Source organism: Camelus dromedarius, chromosome 28 (assembly GCF_036321535.1).
Source record: "Camelus dromedarius isolate mCamDro1 chromosome 28, mCamDro1.pat, whole genome shotgun sequence".
Lineage (NCBI taxonomy): Eukaryota > Metazoa > Chordata > Mammalia > Artiodactyla > Camelidae > Camelus > Camelus dromedarius.
The window spans coordinates 19,764,105-19,782,218 of record NC_087463.1 but is presented as its reverse complement, the minus strand read 5'-3'; the positions used below and the strand labels follow the sequence as shown (position 1 = coordinate 19,782,218).

The 18,114-nt window shown below is 42.4% G+C and overlaps 1 protein-coding gene across 3 annotated transcripts in view; it reads right to left on the bottom strand.

Annotated features, from left to right (window-relative positions):
* The window catches only part of CDH7 (cadherin 7), a 116,001-nt gene extending 103,987 nt beyond the window's left edge, over positions 1 to 12,014 (bottom strand). For 2 of the 3 annotated variants that reach the window (XR_004133364.2, XM_031441773.2), the window contains exons 1-2: positions 11,888 to 11,940; positions 554 to 962 (exon numbers count right to left, since the gene is read on the bottom strand). Coding sequence is in view for 2 of the 3 variants with exons in the window: in XM_031441773.2 (XP_031297633.1) it covers positions 554 to 763 (210 nt within the window). In the remaining variant the exon portion in view is untranslated. Of the gene's footprint in view, positions 1 to 553; positions 963 to 11,887 lie in introns of all 3 variants that reach the window. The other variant, XM_031441775.2, reaches the window with a different exon arrangement.
* Positions 12,015 to 18,114: the final 6,100 nt, after the last annotated feature.

Genomic DNA, 18,114 nt, shown 5'->3' with positions numbered 1-18,114 from the left:
AACCAAAATGTCACTTTAAAAAGCAAATGAAAGAACACCCATTAAAACAAGGCCACCACTGAGAAAAATGGGCTTGAACTGGTCATAATTTAAGAGACAACAGGCTCCATAATTACACTTTGCAGGTTTTTCATGGCGAGAATCGGAAAAGGATGTGTAAGCATCAAGTCAGCGTGAGCATCATTCACCCCCAAGAAAGAAGCTAAAAAGTCAACTGGCTGTAAGAACCCACTACTCTTCACTTATTCGTGAACATCCTTGTTCTAATTTTGGAAATGGCACTTTTACTAACGTGCCACAATCATGGTCAACTAGGCACTTGTAAGTCCTCCTCTGTTTCTAGGAATAAAGCGTCACTCCCTGAGCCGCAGCTTCACTCTGACAATAACATCTAGGTTGAAGTTTTAGCCTGGCTAACAAATGCCAAAAACCTCACAAACTCTTTCGCAGGAGTGACAGTTTTGCGTTTCCCACCCCAAAGCAAAAAATGAGCAATTCTCCATTCAGACACTGACAGCCATCCCCTTTGCTTTCAGAAGGCCAGACGCCCTACCTTGCCTACATAGAGGGGGTCTGATCCCATGTACTCCTCCAGCACAAAGAACTGATTCCACACCCAGCTGCGCTTGGTCCGGGACCTCCCCGACTGGAAATAGGGCTTTGATCTGGACCTTGGGAGCTCTGCTTGACTCATCCCAGAAAAACACAGGAAAAGAGCTATTAGCTGCAGAAAATGGCAGAACTCCACTTTGCCCAACTTCATCTTTTTTTTTTTTTCTTTCTTTTTCCTGTGTAAGAAAAAAACCTTGACAAGAGAAAAGGCACAGTTCCAGTTGGCTTAGTAGCTCTTGCCTCCGGCAGGGTGTCAGCTGGGAGTCCAGAGATAATAATTTGTAGAGAGTTCGATTGGGAGAGGTCACAACTGCTGAATAACCTTCGCCAAAGAATGGTGTGATAGGTACCTATCAGGACAGAGAGAAGAGCCAGTGTGAGAAACCACAGCACATAATAACGTGTGACTTTCATTTACTAACTTAAACTAAGACAGAAAATTGCAAAAGCCGTTGCCACATTCATAAGTTACTTAAATACTGCTGATGCAGAATTATCCTGATTCCATAATATAACCTAAAAATTTCGTGTTTCTTCTAGGGCATTCTGTTTGAGCATATGGTTTTATTTAACACAAATGGAGCAACATGTCGGTTAAAAATATCATTTTAATGCTAGCCGTTATTTTTTTCTTCTATAGTACAGTCAGTTTCATTCGTTGGTATTAGACTATGAAAGCAAAGCAGCTCAAAGCAGGGATTTAACCAAATGGAAAGGACATATGCTGGTTTAAATCTCTTCTGTGAAACTGTAAAGAGAAATAAAGAAGTATGAGATGCTTCAAAGCTGGTTGATTGATTCTGAGTCACAGAATACCAGCTGTTTTGATGTGTTCTGATTTGATTGTGATCAGCTGAAAAGCTCAGTGGTTTCCAATTTTCACCCTTCAAACTTATTGTCACGTACGCTGTGGAGCACGGGAGGTTATTCTGCTGCACTAAAGTTATTTACTCCTTTACAAATATTGATTGACAATCTCACAGGATGGCGAGCGCACAGTAGGGCCTTTCTCCATCAAGACTGATGGGACTGAATTGTACTGATCATCAGAGGGGTGAGAAAAATCAGCTGTATTTATGAGAGCCGTTCACAGTTCTATGCATCCAGGAGGTATCTTAGCAGCAGTACAGAGAAACCCTTTTATTCTAAAGTCTACTTATTTCAGTCACAGAATTCTGATTATGCCAGAGATATAAAACCAGTTTATGAAATAAACACCGCCCCAAAACACAGAGGCATGAGAATTTCCGACAAAGTGCTCACTTAAATCACTACGCTGCACTTTGGTTTATGAATTCATTTGACTATCTCTAAATAAATCAACAATCAGATAATTAAGGCAAAAGATTAACATTTGCTTTTTTTTGAGGGAGAGGAGAAAAATGCAGTTTTAAGAACACGAAGCCACAAGACAGCTCCCTATCAAAGCAGAAAACACACTATCTTTACATCAGCTTTTCCAGCTTCCTACCTGTCTCTCTTATAACAAGAATGTCTGCTACTCATTAGATGATTTCTGACAGTCAAATTGCTTCTGGAAAATGCCATATATAGTAAGACAGGCAAAACTGATTGCATATGCTATAACAGTCCACACAACTGGAAGAAACAGGTTCGTGGGCTTTGAGCTGTATTCAAATGAACATATTCTGGTTAAAGTTTTGAAATTCCAGAGGCTATTCCAGAATAATCCAACATACAGCTAACTGATGTGCACTGAGAACCACCAAAACAGGTAAACTTTTATTGAGCCATATTAACTGCAGTCTGCGCACTGAACACCTTCTCCCAGAATCCAGATCTCCCATCTGATGATCAGAAATGAAATGGGTCCATCTAGAAATCACTCTAGAAGGGCGAGTTGTTCTACGCTTAGAATTATAAACAAGAAGTAACTTGGGGTCATCTATTGATACTCCATCCTTGGGTTCCAAGTTCACTGCAGGCTGGTCTGAGCTAACCCACCTGAGAGCCGGGTTACCTGGAGTTAAAGAACGCAACTAGGTACTTAACTAGGAAACGGTGCTCTAGGGTAGGGTTAGTCTGTGATGAGCCAGGAATCCTGGCCAGGCCCTCACACTGAGTGGCCTTTAGTTGGAGGCAAGGGGAGGGCCACGTGGCTCCTGTTGCAAACCAGGTTCCCCGGGGAAGGGGATGGAGGGAGTGGGTTAGAGTTCTGGTGACAGGACTGAAACCGGCCTGTGAAACTGCTGGCTAAAGAACATTTCCAGTCTCATCGCTCTCCTTCCTCAAGAGAAAATTAATTTTCTCATAAAAATAAGGGCATAAACACTTTGGTCCCTAAGACAAAATGTTTAAAAACATGATATAGCTCAATTATGTTATTCAGCCTCTTCTGTGGATTAAGTGAACTTGGTAACATTGCTTCAGTGCGAAAATGTATCCAACATCCAAAAAATCAGCAAACGAACTTTCAGAATTCTAAATTTGGGGAGTTATCATCATTATATACTGCTAAAGTCTGGGGGCACCTGCATCAGATAAAGATTCAAATTCTGAGTCTCTCATGCCTTCGCTATGCAATCTTGGACAAGTTGTTTAAATTCTAAACTAAGTTCCAGAGATGAATCCTCAAGCCTCCCACTTGTAAAATGAAAATGTTAATAACTGCATCTGATTCATAGGATTAAATAAGCAAGTCATAAAAAGCTAAGGATAATGCCCAGCACAGCTAAAAGCACTAATATATATATATATATATAATATATATATATATATTATATATATATAAAACAGTTGTTGGGGTTGCTATTATCATTTTTTTCAGTTTGATACTAGTTTGTGAAGTGACCTTAGTTTTTATCTTAATGTCTTCTATAGTAAACTGTTTCAGAAAACTCTTAACATTGAATGAAAATATTCTTGACAGCTCTAGTCAGTGCCCGAGCACTATGCAGATCATAAACCAAAACATCTAGATGGATACAAACAATGACAACAAAACGCTTTCTTACAAAAAAGAATGTAATATTTTCTTTCCAAAAGCCATGTCCTCGGTAATTTTTATAAGTCAAAACTCGTATCAGTACTGGAGAAATTTATGAGTTCACTCAGGATGATGTTTACCGACAAAGAAGAAATGTAACCTGGGCTGGGAACGGGATGACTGTGGTCTCTGTCCCAGAACCTCCACCACTTGCTGCAATGACCTTGGATCCCTCTGGGATTCCATGTTCCACATTTGCAAAATGCGGCATCTGAACTCCTTTCTCTTATGAAGTCTGTTTGTTACAGGTTTTGATTACTTGGAAATGCTTTTGTTGCCATTTTTCAGTTGTGAAAAAGTATACATTGTTAATAATTAAAGGGTGGAGAGATTAAAGAAAGTCACAGGAATGTAAAAGACGCATGTGGCATATTTATGAGAGGTAGCATGCACTTTTAACATGAGATGTTTTAATTACTCTTCTTGCCTCTTGATATTTCCCTTCCATTGTGGAGTTATTGGACTAGCTAGAACATATACAAGAACTGGGTGATAGAAAATGCCAGGGGTTACTTTACAGTCACTGACATAATATTTGCAAAGATACCTGAGAATTCTGTACTTTCCTACTTAAGCCAAGGGTTTTAAAAGCAGTTAGTATTAACATGTACCTGAATGAACAGGGATGTTTACCCTATCTCCGCATCTCAGTATCTAGAACAGGAGCAGGCATCATAATTGGTATTCAGAAAATATTTACAGAATGTTTCTTTTCATTAGAACCAACCTCATTTTCTACTGTGAAATATTGACCATATAATAAGGCAACAGATAAACTTCTTGGTAACTCTACCATGTTTATAAGTCACAGCCACTTTGAAAACAATTCCATCGTATTTCTCTGCAGGGTTGGAAGCATTTGCCATGCTCTTGAGCCAAACTTCCTCCACCTTTCCTGAAGGCCACAAGCGGGCACAAGGATACTTTGACTGGAGGATGAAACTCTCTTTCATGAGGCAGATAAGTGCCTTTCTAATACCCTCTGTGCCGTGCGCTTGTAAAGTCGGGAAAACATGCATGAATGAGTGTGATGTGAGCGGGGCAGTTTCATCATGTGTTCACTAATATTTTCTGTAGTTACGACCTGATACAGCAGGAAGGAAAGTTGTCTGGTCCAGGGCCTGGAGTCCCCTTTCTTTGTCAGTCCTCCGCAAGTCCCTGACTGGCTTTCCAATCAGATCTGGTTTACAAAGTAAGGGCCCGTGCCGCGGTTCACCCCAGCTCATCCTGTCCGTACTGAGGTACCACGAAAGAAACGAAGGGCCCTGAAGCATGAGGAAAAGCCTTCGATTACTTGTGGTCATCAAACAGGAGTAATCAAGACTTGAACTTAAGATTTCCTATCCCATAACCTCACCCAAAAGGCTTCCAATCTTTACACAAATGTCAACACGTATGAAGGTACCACAGTGACATTTGGGCCATATCCATGAACTTGAGCAGCCAACCGATCACAGCTGTTGACTTTTTCCCCGATGGGTTAAATATTGCCTGGCGAATCTGCACCCCAAACCCCAGAGCAGAAACCCGCGCCCTTTCTTCTCTGACTTCCATGTTGTCCATCTTCTCCCCTTCTTCCACCCTGTCTCCTATGTGAGTGTCACATCCAGGGGTTAACTAGGGGGAAGTCACATCAGAAACAGAGACCTCTGCACCCACGCTGTGCCATGGGTCATCATGTCTCCATGGGAAAGCTTAGGAGAGTGACACTCTGGAGGTCTGGAGCACTGACCTGGTCACTACGACTAGCCTAGGGAAAAAGGACAGTACAGAAGAATGTGTTGGGAACACAGTTAGGTAACCTCTACAGATCTGTATCAACTTTTGGACAGTTACAGACGTGTAGCATTATAACTTCGAGGAGAAAAACAACAGGAAAAGGTTACATCTGAGGGGCCAACCACAGATGTTTGAAAGAGCAGTGGTGATGGCGACCAGACAAATAATTGATCTAAAATCTAAAAATATCTGGGTAAGGCATCAAACATTATTTTGTTTTTGCTCTGATATTTTAAAGCCAAAACTTGTTTTTTTTTTAAACTTATAACATTAGTTAGGTTGTTTTTTGGGGTGTCTTTTTGTTTTTGCCAAACTAAAAGTACATGAAAATCACCAAAGTAATACTGTGACCAGCACAAAACATCTTCGTCAGAGAATACAAAATTAAACCTCACAAAGGAAATCTTAAATGGACCGGAGCAAAAAGAAAAAAACAAGGGAGAGGGGTGAGAAACAGTCAGGTGGTATTTACTAATTCAACATCATTTGTTTGACCTAAAATCACTTTATCATGCTATTTTTTGTTCCAATTATTTTTGTTCAACTCAGTGGCAAAGAATTATTTCCAAGTAGATAGTTTATTATTCATTTAACCTTAATAGCTAAAATTATTTTACCCAAATAAATTCATTACTATAAAATTTTCTTGGATTTTCTGCTCCACTTAACACCTCTGTGAACCTACTTTCAAAAATCAGATCAAGTGACCATCATGCTCTTAATCAAATGTTTCATCCAGACCTAAAAACAATGACTAAAAAATCCCTTAATAACAACCAAAAAAAAAAAAAAAAAGGTATTTTATGCATTAGCATACCTGTTAACCAGCAAAAGGGCAAATCTTCCAGACCCTGTTCTATCTAAAGTCAACATGATAAAAACACAATTATGTATCTTACTCAGCCACTCACATCAATATATACCCATAAACACATGCCTAATTACCAATTAATTTATCCTTGCGAAACTGCCTTTCAGAAAGGCACAGACAGCTATCTGCCTTCTAGGAATAACTTGGGCTATAAAATATGACAATCAATTACACTAAAAGGAAATCTATCCCTAGTTTAGGTTTGGTGGCACTGAGTTAAACTGAAATGTGTGCTTTGCAGTCCAATATCAATAGTCAATGGCTTACCTCAGTTAAAGACTTTATACCATGAATTTCTCTAAAATATACACAAGGAATAGATGTTCAAGCTCTGGGTGCCTGGAGCTGCATAAGATATAGGTCTTCTGCAACTGACTTGAAATATACTTAAGGCATATCACACTAACACATAGCTTGTTACCTACTGGTAGTTTAAAGAAGACTTGAAGTCCTGCCTCTTTACAAAACTGGTGCAATTCACAATCACGTGGAAGATGAGAGTCCCAAAATAAATTCAGTAATTTGCACTTTCTATGAAAATTGTAAGAACGCCATTCGAGGACTGTCAGTATACTTGATAGAAAATAACCCCTGAGAATCAGAAAAATCCATGATGGATAACTGCCAAACAACTTAAGAATGTAACTCACATTCCCCAAGATGTTTTGCTGGCTGGTCTAGAAAACATAGTAGTACAAGAAATCACAGTTGTAACAACAACAAAATGGGGGGGGGGGGAGTCGTCTTGCTGTTGGGCTGTTGGGAGGAAACTGTCATTTCCAAGTCAGCTTTAAAGTTGAACTACATTTTGCCAAGCAGCAGATTTTTAATGAGTCCTTGTGAAGAGGAACAATACAAGTTTGAAAGTGGAAGTTAGCACTTCACAGCAGTGGCTAGAGGGCACTGTGAAGGCATCACCACTGCTCTCAGAACAACCTTCCATGTACTAGTTCTTTTGTATAGTCTGGCCAAAGAAGCCTGTTCTTTTTCGGAGGCTTCTTCGGTATTTAACGGCAATTATTTAAATTCAGCAGAGTCTGCCTCCTGATTCACGCAATGTCTTCATTAAAGACCTTCATTTGCCCTTGCCTTTCCCCAGGACAGCAGCCACCTGTCTCCACTGAGGTCCGGACTGTGATTTATCTCTGGGCACAGAGTTCAAGTAGTCTCATTGTTAAAAAGGTTAACACTCGTTCATCAGTACTTTTACTGATTTTTAAAGTGCATCCACTTCATACATTTTGGAAAATGCAGAAGGGGGAAAAGGTCTGTTCTAAGCTCGCATTCACGATGCAAGATGCCATGGGACTACAATGGAGAGAAAGTAATCCGGGACAAGAAGCATTTCAAGACCTGTGGCCACACTTCACCTCCAACAACCACGTGCAAACAGAGCTTTTAGAGACGATGTCTATGGGGTAGAAAGAGAGAGGGTGTCACCTCAGTGCTGCAGAAGGGAACTGTTTGGTTCTCCTGAGCACTCATGACGGGCAGGGGGGAATTAAAAAAATAAAGAAGTTATCCTGCTGATGTATGAAGATTCCTCAAGTGGGGGGAACCACAGAGCTGGAATTGGCACAAGAAAAACCTAAGCGGTCTTTTCTATCTTTACAAAGAACACAACCACAGTCCATAGACGACTCGTGAAACGCCCAAGGTCACACGGCCAGTGACTGATGGAACTGGGCATTTCTGGATGCAACAAAAATTTACAGTGCTTGTTCAATATTTCTCATTCTGATAAGGAAGATGTTTCTAATTTACTACCTTCAGAATTTCTCATCCTTTCCAAAAGCCAAAAAAAAGTAGATTTGCTCTAACTCAAATTTTTACTATAACCAATGAGTTTGAATGTTGCAAGTAGACCATCACGATTCCATCCAGAAGGGTCATGATACAGAGTAAAAGTAAAAAGGGAGCTGTTTCTCAGGATTGTACGTTTAGATGTTACCAAAAAATAGAGAGTAAGCAGCACCCGATTTTGAAATTGCCTTCTGCCTTCTAAACAACCCTGGTGATCAAAAAATAATAGTAACTTCCTACTATGCTGTAACTCTATGGTAGTTAACTATCACTGCTGAAATCTGAATAACAGTCCATTGAATGTTTTAGAAATAGGGTACCAACTCAGGAAAATATCTTAGGATACAAGAATGCGTATGTATGATTATTTGGTTTTTGCTATAAATCCTGTATTTTGAGATGTCTCCCTGTTCCTAATGTAACGGTTATAATCACTCTAGATTTAATATTGCCATTTTCAGCTTTTACTATGGAAATACACTATCATGTTTCCTTTCTGCACCATTTAAAGTTTAGCATTAACTTCAATAACTTTAATACTGATGAAACAGCCCTTTTTTTTTTGTACTGAAAAGGTATTATTTTTTACATTTTAATTAGTGGGGCTGGGGACCCTCTGTGATATGTGACTTCTCATGTAAAGAGACTGTGATCAAATCCATTAGCTCCTTGGGCCAGATAACATCACAACCACAGACCACAACCTCCTACTGATAATTAGCCTAAATATTCAGGCAGGGGCCCTGGAAATGAATTACACAGCCTGTAGTTTGCATCTGGTTATCAGACATGGAATGAAAAGTTCTCTAAGTGAATGACAGAGTCAATTTCAACTAAGCACGTATAACCTCGGCCATGGATGCAAGGAATTTAAAAAAAAAAGGAACAAGTTTATAATTAACTAGAAGCCTATGTAAGTTAAACAAAGTGTCTTCTGAGCTATTTATATAACATCAAAATGTTAAAATCGTATTTAAAGAGCTTGTTTCTTTGTATTTTTACAACATATCTCAGCAGTATCCATTTTCATTTTTAAATTTCCCTTCCATTTACACTGAGGCAGGTAAGAGTTATGTGAGTTCAATACAACATGTTTCAGTAAACACTTGGCAAAGCAGCTGCAAAGAAATTCTACCAGGAAGAAAATCTGCAGCATAATCTGAAATGAATGTAAAGACATTCATGTCGGCACATTCATTGGCACTGATAATTTTGTCAGTGAGGAGTCTTGCAGAATGAGGGGGAAATGTCTGCGGGGATATCTTTCTGCAGAACCAGCAGATTCCCAGAGGAGGCACTCAAGTACTGCCTGTTACAGCCAGATCTGCTCTGCTTGTCAGAGGCGGAGGAGCGGGTCACACACAGGACTCTGATCACATGCCTTTCTTCGCTGTCCTCAGCTCCCCTTACCACCTCATTTAGAAGCCACTGAGTCCTTCTTGCTAAGGACAACAGCTTCCATCACCATCCCTTTGCAATCAACGAAGGTGCCTTGTTATTTCAGAAGTTTCTGAAACTCCCAATTTAAGCTAAGGCTTTGAAGCCTTCCCAGCCAGTAAAAAGCATGTGGGGTGGGGGGCGGAGAACCGTGATGCGACACAGACTGCTAATGCAATAAATGAGAAAATCAAAGAAGGTGACGATCACTGAGGCATAAATTCTCACAACACTGAACAATTTACAGTACTTAACAAAAGATTTCTAAAAGAGAAAGTACTGGACTTTACACAGAGATGTATGCACTTCCTTACATCAGTGGCAATTCTGAGAAGTTCCTATCAGCTCTGCCCTCACAAAAACTAACATGCTGAATGCCAGCGAGACCAACAAAGAAATCGCGCCTGAGGAGACACGGTGGGGGGAGTTTCAGATCCAGGACGGCTGAGCAGTGGCCAACTCAGTAGGCTCCCCATCCTCACTCCTTGACTGGATACTAAAAACTAGAGTCAATTCAAGGGTAAACAGCAGTAATATAGATGCTTGACAATTACCTTTTGATAAGAAAGCTCTGTGCCATTAAATCAATAAAAGTTGACTTAAGAAGAGTTGTGAGCCTGTCAGCTGATAACACAGTTCTAATGACCTACCGCAGCCCTTAATTACAATAATATCTCACGTTGGAAGGGTACAGTGCCCTTTTATGAAAGCTGCAAACCTTCCTGGCTTTTAGCCCGTTGATGGTCTGCACTACGGATGATGGTTTTCTTTTATATCTCTTTCCACAGACTTTCAGCTAGCTTTACCAGATAAGACTATTAAAGTTGGATGCTAGCTAATTGCTTCTGCCACTCCACTCCATATGAAACACCAGCAGGGAAGCACCACTTCCACAGAGTTGCCAGTTTGATTACCTGCCTCAATCCTTTTGCATTTTAATTCAGATTGTTCCAAATAACCCAGAAATGGAGGAGGATTCTTAACGTATTGCCCTTTACAGAGAGTAACCAGAAAAGAGCATGTGCAAATATCTAACTAGGTCTTCCAGAAAGAAGTACATGGTGACTTACTGAAAGCTTCCAATGCAATCACTTTCTTCCTTAGTGCTTTCTTGACTACAACTTGGCTTTTTAAAGACACACTTAAAACTATTCAGATGTTGCTGGCAGTGTATCAATGCAAACTTTCCTTAAAAAAAAAAAAGCTGCTACTCCCCCTAAACTCTTAAAAAACACACATTTTTGTGATGTTAACCTGGTATTTTTAAAATGCATTCTTGTCCCTTAGCTCAAGCCATACATTAACACGTTACTTACATTTTTTCCCTATTTTCTCCCCATAAAGTTCTGTTTGTCTACTTTTGTACGAAAAAAATAATCTGAATACCTGCCTGGTTACAGGAATTACGAAGGGCGAGTCTTACTTAAAGATGTTTCACTTAATAAATGATCCGATAAAGAGAAGATACTTCTTACAAAATAAAAGGCATCTTAAGTATATTCATGGTTCAATCTGCAGATCTCCAAAGCCTGGAGACACCCAATCCTGGATGGTTTCTTCACAGGTTCCCATCTGCCCACTGCTGGCTGAACTAACTGCCAATCTTTACTCACCTGAACTATATCTAAGAAATCCGTAAGGTTAACGGTCTAAAACGTGGAGCCAATGAAGACAATAGGTCCTTCCTCACTCATCCACGCTGGGAGGCTGAATGCCCGCAACCAGCCGTGGATCAGGTGTGCCCACGAAGAAGTCCACCAAGCATTCCGGGAAGCAGGGCGCCCTTTTAACAGCGCACACCTCAGGCACAGCCGGGCGGAAGGGAAAGGGGCTGCCCGGTAGCAGCGGAATACTAATCACAGTGAAAAGGCGAAGCGCCCTTACATGAGCTCCACCTTCACGAAAGGTAAAAGGAGTCTACGCAGATGGTCAGACGGACTCCTGCACAAGCAGGCACACACCCCCTTCCAGTCCCAGCCCGCGGCACAAGTCGGATGCCCCTCCAGAGCGGAGTTCTGCCCCCATCCGTTCCAGGTCAACGGAGGGGGTGGGGGGGTATCCCTCGCGCTCCTCTTTGGAGAGAGCGGGCCAGACTGTGCTCCCGCTTCCTCTGGAGAAGGCAGGCATCTGCGCTCTCCCTGAACTCGTCAAATCAAACCGCACCTGGTGTCCGTCAGCAGCGGCTTTCCGGGCCCGGAGCCCTCAGCTCGGTCCGCCCAGCCGTCCTGGCCGGCGGAGCCACGGCTCAGGGCCACAGCAACTTGGGGACGTCAGGGAAACTCCGCCGGCCGCCGAGTCCCGCTCCCCGAGGCGCACGGCCAGGGCGCGCTTCCGCCCGGCGGCGCCCGCCCCAGCCCCCAGCAGGCGGACCCACTCACCTGGGGCCTCGCTGCCCTCCCCGCGGCGTCCGGGGCCAGCCGCCCGGGCGTTGGCATCCGAAAGGGTGCGAGCTCAGCAGCCGGGCGCCTTGGGACCCAGTGCGCGCCGCTGGGCGCACGGGGCGGACCCGCGGCGCCCGCTCGGTACTCGCGGCGGCGGCCGGCCGGGCGCCTGCTCCAATCACAGCCCTCGCCGTCGGACGCCGGGCGCGGGCTGCGTCGTCCCTGCCCCGGCCGCGGGCGCCCCCGGCCCGCCGCCTCCGCCGGCGGCCACGGGCGGCTCGGGCGCGCGCGTCCGGAGAGAGGGCGAGAGGGCGAGCGCGGGGGAGGAGGAGACTGGGCGCCGCGGCCGGGCCGGGGCGGCGGGCGGGCGCCGAGGAGGGGAGGCTGGTTGGCGGCGGGCGCCTGCAGACAGCGCCGTGCGTGGCCGGCCCGGGGAGCCGCTGAGACTTCGGCACCTCCCGCAGCCCCAGCGAGGGCTCCTGGCAGGGAAGCCGCTCAGCCGGCACGCGCGCACCCCCGCGCGCGCACCCCCGCGCACCCCTCCTCCACCGCCCTCCTGACAGCTCCGTGCCCACCGAGTCCTTCGCAGGAAAATCGAGAGGAGCGGTGAAAGTAGGAGGGGCCGCAGCCCATCCATCTCTCCGCGAGGTATTTGCATCTGAAAGCGCGGAACTGGCGGAGAGTTTGGAGAATTTTTTCCAGCGCCCTCCCCTCCCCACCCCCAACGTGTCGTGGAAGCCGTGATCAATTGAGCTCCTGAGGCATGAAGGCAGAGTCATAAAACTAATCAGAACTTACAGTTTTCTTGCGTGATAGTTTTGCCCTTTCAATCTCCTCGGACTGCCCTAGTTCTACTTTCTTTACTGGCAGAAAATTCCCTCCCCTGCTGGGCGCTCTAATGCAAAACTCCCGAGGTGTGTGATTTACGCGCCGGGTGGGAGAGGGGACCCTAGCGAGGTGGGGAAGGGGAGCCGGTCTTCTTTTCCGAGTGCGCCGCAGCCGGTAGAGTTGAGCACGTTTTGTTTTCCTCTGCTCTGGTGCTTGATTTAACCTGATGGCTAGATGGTCTGTCGTAGAGGTTAGGAAGGTGAATAGATCATTTCCAACTGCGTTCGTTTTCATTTTTCTCATCCTGTCAACGGAACTCGCTCTGCGTCTCTCATCCATCCTTGACTGTGATTCTCCGGAGAGCGGTCCTGTGGGCACGGGCTTGCCGGTGTCAGCACCTCTGCATTCTTGTTCACCCAGCACACTTGCTCAGCCCCCCCGCCCCCCATCCAGCTCCTCCTGTCCACTTAGCTTGCGTTTTCTCTCTCATCTAGTTAGTATTTAAAACTGAATTCTACGCTAATAATTCTAACAGCAAACCTTTTTTTTTTTCCAGCTTCTGTTCATTTCCAGATGCCATGCATGCCACGCCATTTACTTAACATTGCTTCACTTTACAAGTTAGATTTCCAAGCCAAAACCTCTCCAGCTCCAGGCCTGCTTGGATGGCCATTTCACAGTCCATTTCCATTCAATTGTCACCATCACCCAAACTCAGTACGTTTAGAACAGACCTCTTCATCTCTGCATAGATATCGCCTTGGATTTCCCCGTATGGACTTCTCTTTGAGTGCATGGTCATTCTCCTGGTAGCCAGACAGGAAACCCTGGCTGCTTCTTTGAAGACTTTGATGTGATTTTCTGTGTGAAAATCCTCAATTATCCTGGCTAATATCACACAGTCCAGAACTTCAGTTTTTGTTTTTGTTTTTGTTTTCTGGCCTTATGTACATTTGTCTTGCTTTGTCTAATGAATTTGCTTTTGGGATAGGACCTATTAAAATTGTTCTGGACCAAAAGCTTCAGGAAGGCAAAGATTCATATTCAGAATGATTCAGACATTTTGTTTGTTGAATAAAGAAGTGAATGTTCATATCCCATCCAACATTAACTCAGCTCTGAGCCCACCAACCTATTTGCAAGCAGCTCACTGACTGCCTGGGTCTTTCAACTATAAGAGATGATCTGTGATCAGGAATCAGGTACTGTATCTTCATTTATTTATTTTAATCAACAGACACCACATAAGAAAGGAAAAGTTTTGAAGAGCTTTTTAAAAGTCATTTTGCTCATATTTTTCCTACAATTTTCCTCAGTTTTTAAAATTTTCTTATGCCTCTGCACAAATATTGATCACCAGTTTGGGCTTCCGTCTTGAACCTTCAACTTTGCCTTCCTTTTTAAAAATGTCCTTGAATTCTAGAAGGGGCGAAATGAGTTTAGTTAACCAAAAGACTACTTCTTGTTCTGACATTGACAAGCTGTTCGTCCTAGAGGAAAGGCCAGGTTCCTCTCGCCCAGAGAGTACAGCATGGAAGGCAAGGGTAGGAATGGGGGAGGGGGGTGCTTCAGACAATTACCGAGAAGCACCCTTAGACTCGGGGAGGTCAGGGGTGGTTTCTCTCCGGGGAGATGGCACTGAAGCTGAGACACAGTGAAGATCTGAAGGAAAATGACCTGAGCAGAACAAACAAGGGCAAATGTTTGCAGAAGCAGAGTTGGGTGTATTTGAGACAGAGTCCTGCACAAGGGGGTAGTCAAGATTGATTGTGTCGGGTTTGCAAGCAAGGGACAAATCTTGTAGGGCCTTCTAGGTCTCCTGAAGGTGTTTGTGCTTTTAGGAGGAAGCCCAACATTGGGAATGATAAATTTAAAAAGTTTATGCTGTGGTCAAGTCCAAGGTCAAGACATGTTTTATTAGACCCTTTCTCCTTTTCCCTCCTTTTCCAAACAACTTTTGGTTGATTAGAAAGCTTTGTTTTCTGAGAAACACAAAGAAAAGAATCACTGTATCAGATACATCCCAAGATGCTACCAGATGTTTACATGTATTCCATAAAATACAAATGTAAGTCATAACTGCCTAGGCTTACAGTATGAAATTTCATGTTTCCATATAATTTTCAAATTTGTTTTAATATTTCTATTCTTATATACATCAGTCTTTTACAAATCCTCTCAGTTGAAGATTTGATTTCTTCAGTGTCCCATAATGCTGTACATAAATTTGACAAATGTCCCCCTTCCCTTCCTACTTAAAACAATACTTTCAATTTATTTTCACTCAATCAAATCAGCTGTACCAGATCTATATTTTGGAGAAGGAGGAGTCAGAAAAAGTAAGAGAACTTTGCCATGATTTCTGTTGGAGACAGGATTTCCCTACATGTTTTACCTCCCAAAGCAGATTTGGTACAGAGTTTCAGTGAGATTGCTGATTAGATTATATTCAAATTCATTCCATCCTGCTCTTACTCTAAAACCAGAGATATGGCTCCAGTATCTGGCAGCTGAGAGCAGAAAAGAGTTAATCAAGGAGACCTGAGTAGTTTGAACAATTCTGCCATGAGTAGGAAAACATAGATGTGGCAGAAGGTAAGAAGATTTACGTAAGGCAAGCTCTGAAAAAGTTGGGCCATTTATAGTTTCCTGTGAAAGCCTCTCCCAATATAAACTTGTGGATAATAATACAAATATATCTTTTCATTATGTAATACTTAGAATTTTCCTGAGTATGTCTATATTCTTCAATGTATTTTATCTAGTTAAGTGTACTTCCATTTTCCAGAAAAGAGAGGATTTAGTAGGAGAGATATCTAGCACTCTGTTCACTAACTTGGTAAATATTATCCCCTGTTGGGTGATCCTTAGCCTAGGGGCTGGGAACACGGAGATGAAGATGTAGTTCTTATCTTCTGGAATCTTCCAACTTATTGTGAAAATAAGAAGGTACTTACATCTCCATCCACCATGATGAGCATTGCGATTAGACAGACACAGAAAATCAAGTGTGGCCGCCCATATGAGGGGCCCCATGGCAAACAGTCTTGAATGAGAAGAGAAAATGTTTGGATTGTACCATGAGAGCTATGTGGGACTACACAGAGTTCTGTGAAGGGAGATGTTGATGGTAATTGCAGAAGAAGGTCACACCCTGGTGGCCTTTTTGAAGTAAGCATGGCACTGGAGGTGAGAAAATTGCCGCAGAAATGCAGGTGAGAGAAGTATTGCCCTGGACGCTAGTTGTGGCAATGATGTATGAAAATCCCTTGGATGTAATCGGAAAACATGAATAGGTTTAAGGATGTCTTGAATGCAGTTATCAACAACAGAGCAGAAATGATCACTAAGAGAGGAAAGGCATGCGCTTAGGGTTAGCATCCTGGAATCACCCCGCCTCCACCCGCAAGCACATCTCACTGGTGACTGTGCCCCTCACAGCAACTAGACAGGAAGAATGCAAAGTCCGAAATGATACAATTTTGCTGCTTAAGATGTTCTCAATGGCTCCTTTTACATTATCCAAAAAGCCAGTCTGATGGAAGCAAACTAAATGCCCATTGACAGATGACTGGATAAAAAAGTTGTGTTTTATATATATATATATACCATGTAATACTACTCAGTCATAAAAAAGGATAAACTAATGCCATTTGCAGCAACATGGATGGACCTGGAGAACATCATTCTAAGTCAAGTAAGCTAGAAAGAGAAAAATACCATATATTACTTATATGTGGAATCTAAAAAAAAGACACAAATGAACTTATTTACAAAACAGAAACAGACTCACAGACGTAGAAAACAAACTTACGATTACCAGGGAGGAAAGCGGGGAAAGGATAGATTGGGAGTTTGGGATTTGCAGATACTAACTACTGTATGTGAAACAGATAAACAACAAGGTCCTACTGTTTAGCACAGGGAACTATATTCAATACTTTGTAATGGCCTATAATGAAAAAGAAGATGAAAAGGAATATATATATATATAGATAGATGAAAGGGAAAATATATGTGTGTGTATATATATATAAATGAATCACTATGCTGTATACCAGAAATTAACACATTATAAATTGACTATATTTGAATTAAATAAATAAATAAAAATTAAAAAGTCAGTCTGTCCAAAAATGAATACTACTTAGTTAAAGGGCCCTGAAGATATTCATAGAACAAGGGAGCTGCTGAGACAACACAGGGTTATTTACAAAATTCAAGGATGTCTAATGGGGTCTAAAGAATTCTTAAACATTTTTCAGGTTGAGGAGGAGGGCAAGAGGCCAGTCAGGACGCCCAGTAAGAATGTAAGAATGCAGTACTAAGATCCCACTTAAATCAATAAAAGTGCCAAGCATGGAAAACCTTAATAGCATAAGGAAAATGAGAAAGGAAAAAAAATCGAAAGTCATTGGTAAACTCATATCTAATAAGGTAGGTGTGTCCCAATAGGTGGTATGAAGGTGTCCTTGGTGATGGAATGACGCGGGTGGACCAGTCCTGGGGTTTCTATTCACTTCAAATACACAGTACAGACAAGTTTCACACACGACAAAGATGAGCTCTATTTATGTCTAATGGTTAAATAGAAAAAAAGATCTGTAGACTTTTAAATCTACCTACTTGTATATCTTATGCTTTAGATTACAGGCAGCATGCTCCTCACCCCAACTGTTCAGAAAAAATTTAAAAATTAAAAAAAAAAACACTGAAAGAAAACAGGAACAAAATGAGACTTGGAGGGCTAGGAAAGCAAAGGTGACGGATTTGTTTTTCCCCTGTTCTAAGCCAAGGAAGTCAGCCAGACTCTTATTCCAGTCTCCTCGAGTCAAGTCCTCCAGCTTTTTCATGGGGCTTAAAATAGCTGAGAGATTGTGGGTCACTGGTTATCAGTTTAAAGTAGAAGTAGAGATTTCTGCCCCTGCACGTCACATTTCTCATCATTTCCTTTCTGATGAACACGCTCAGATAAACACCTGATTTGGATTTGGTATTAAATGCCAAAGCAAGGGAACACTTACTTAAATAGTGTATGATACTACAGATGTGCAGTTGTATCTCTGGATTTAGAACAGTTGGAACACAAATTACTTTTGAGAAAGCAGCTCAAATCAAAACTGTCAGAAATAATAGAGCTAGGCCTGTGCCGTCTCTTGAATTATAGTTGTTCCATAAAAGCCTCTAAAACCATCAGAGAGAGAAGCAATAATGCAAATTTCTGCTAAACACTGCTCTATCACTCTGTGATAAACAGTGGACTCTTTTGGGAAAAGTTGATTTTCACAATAAACTCATTTCAGAAATATTTATGAGGTGTGTGCTGTGTACCAGGTTTCACGCCACAAAGTAAAGGAACTACAAAGGAAAGTATGGGCAAGGCCCTGTGGAATATT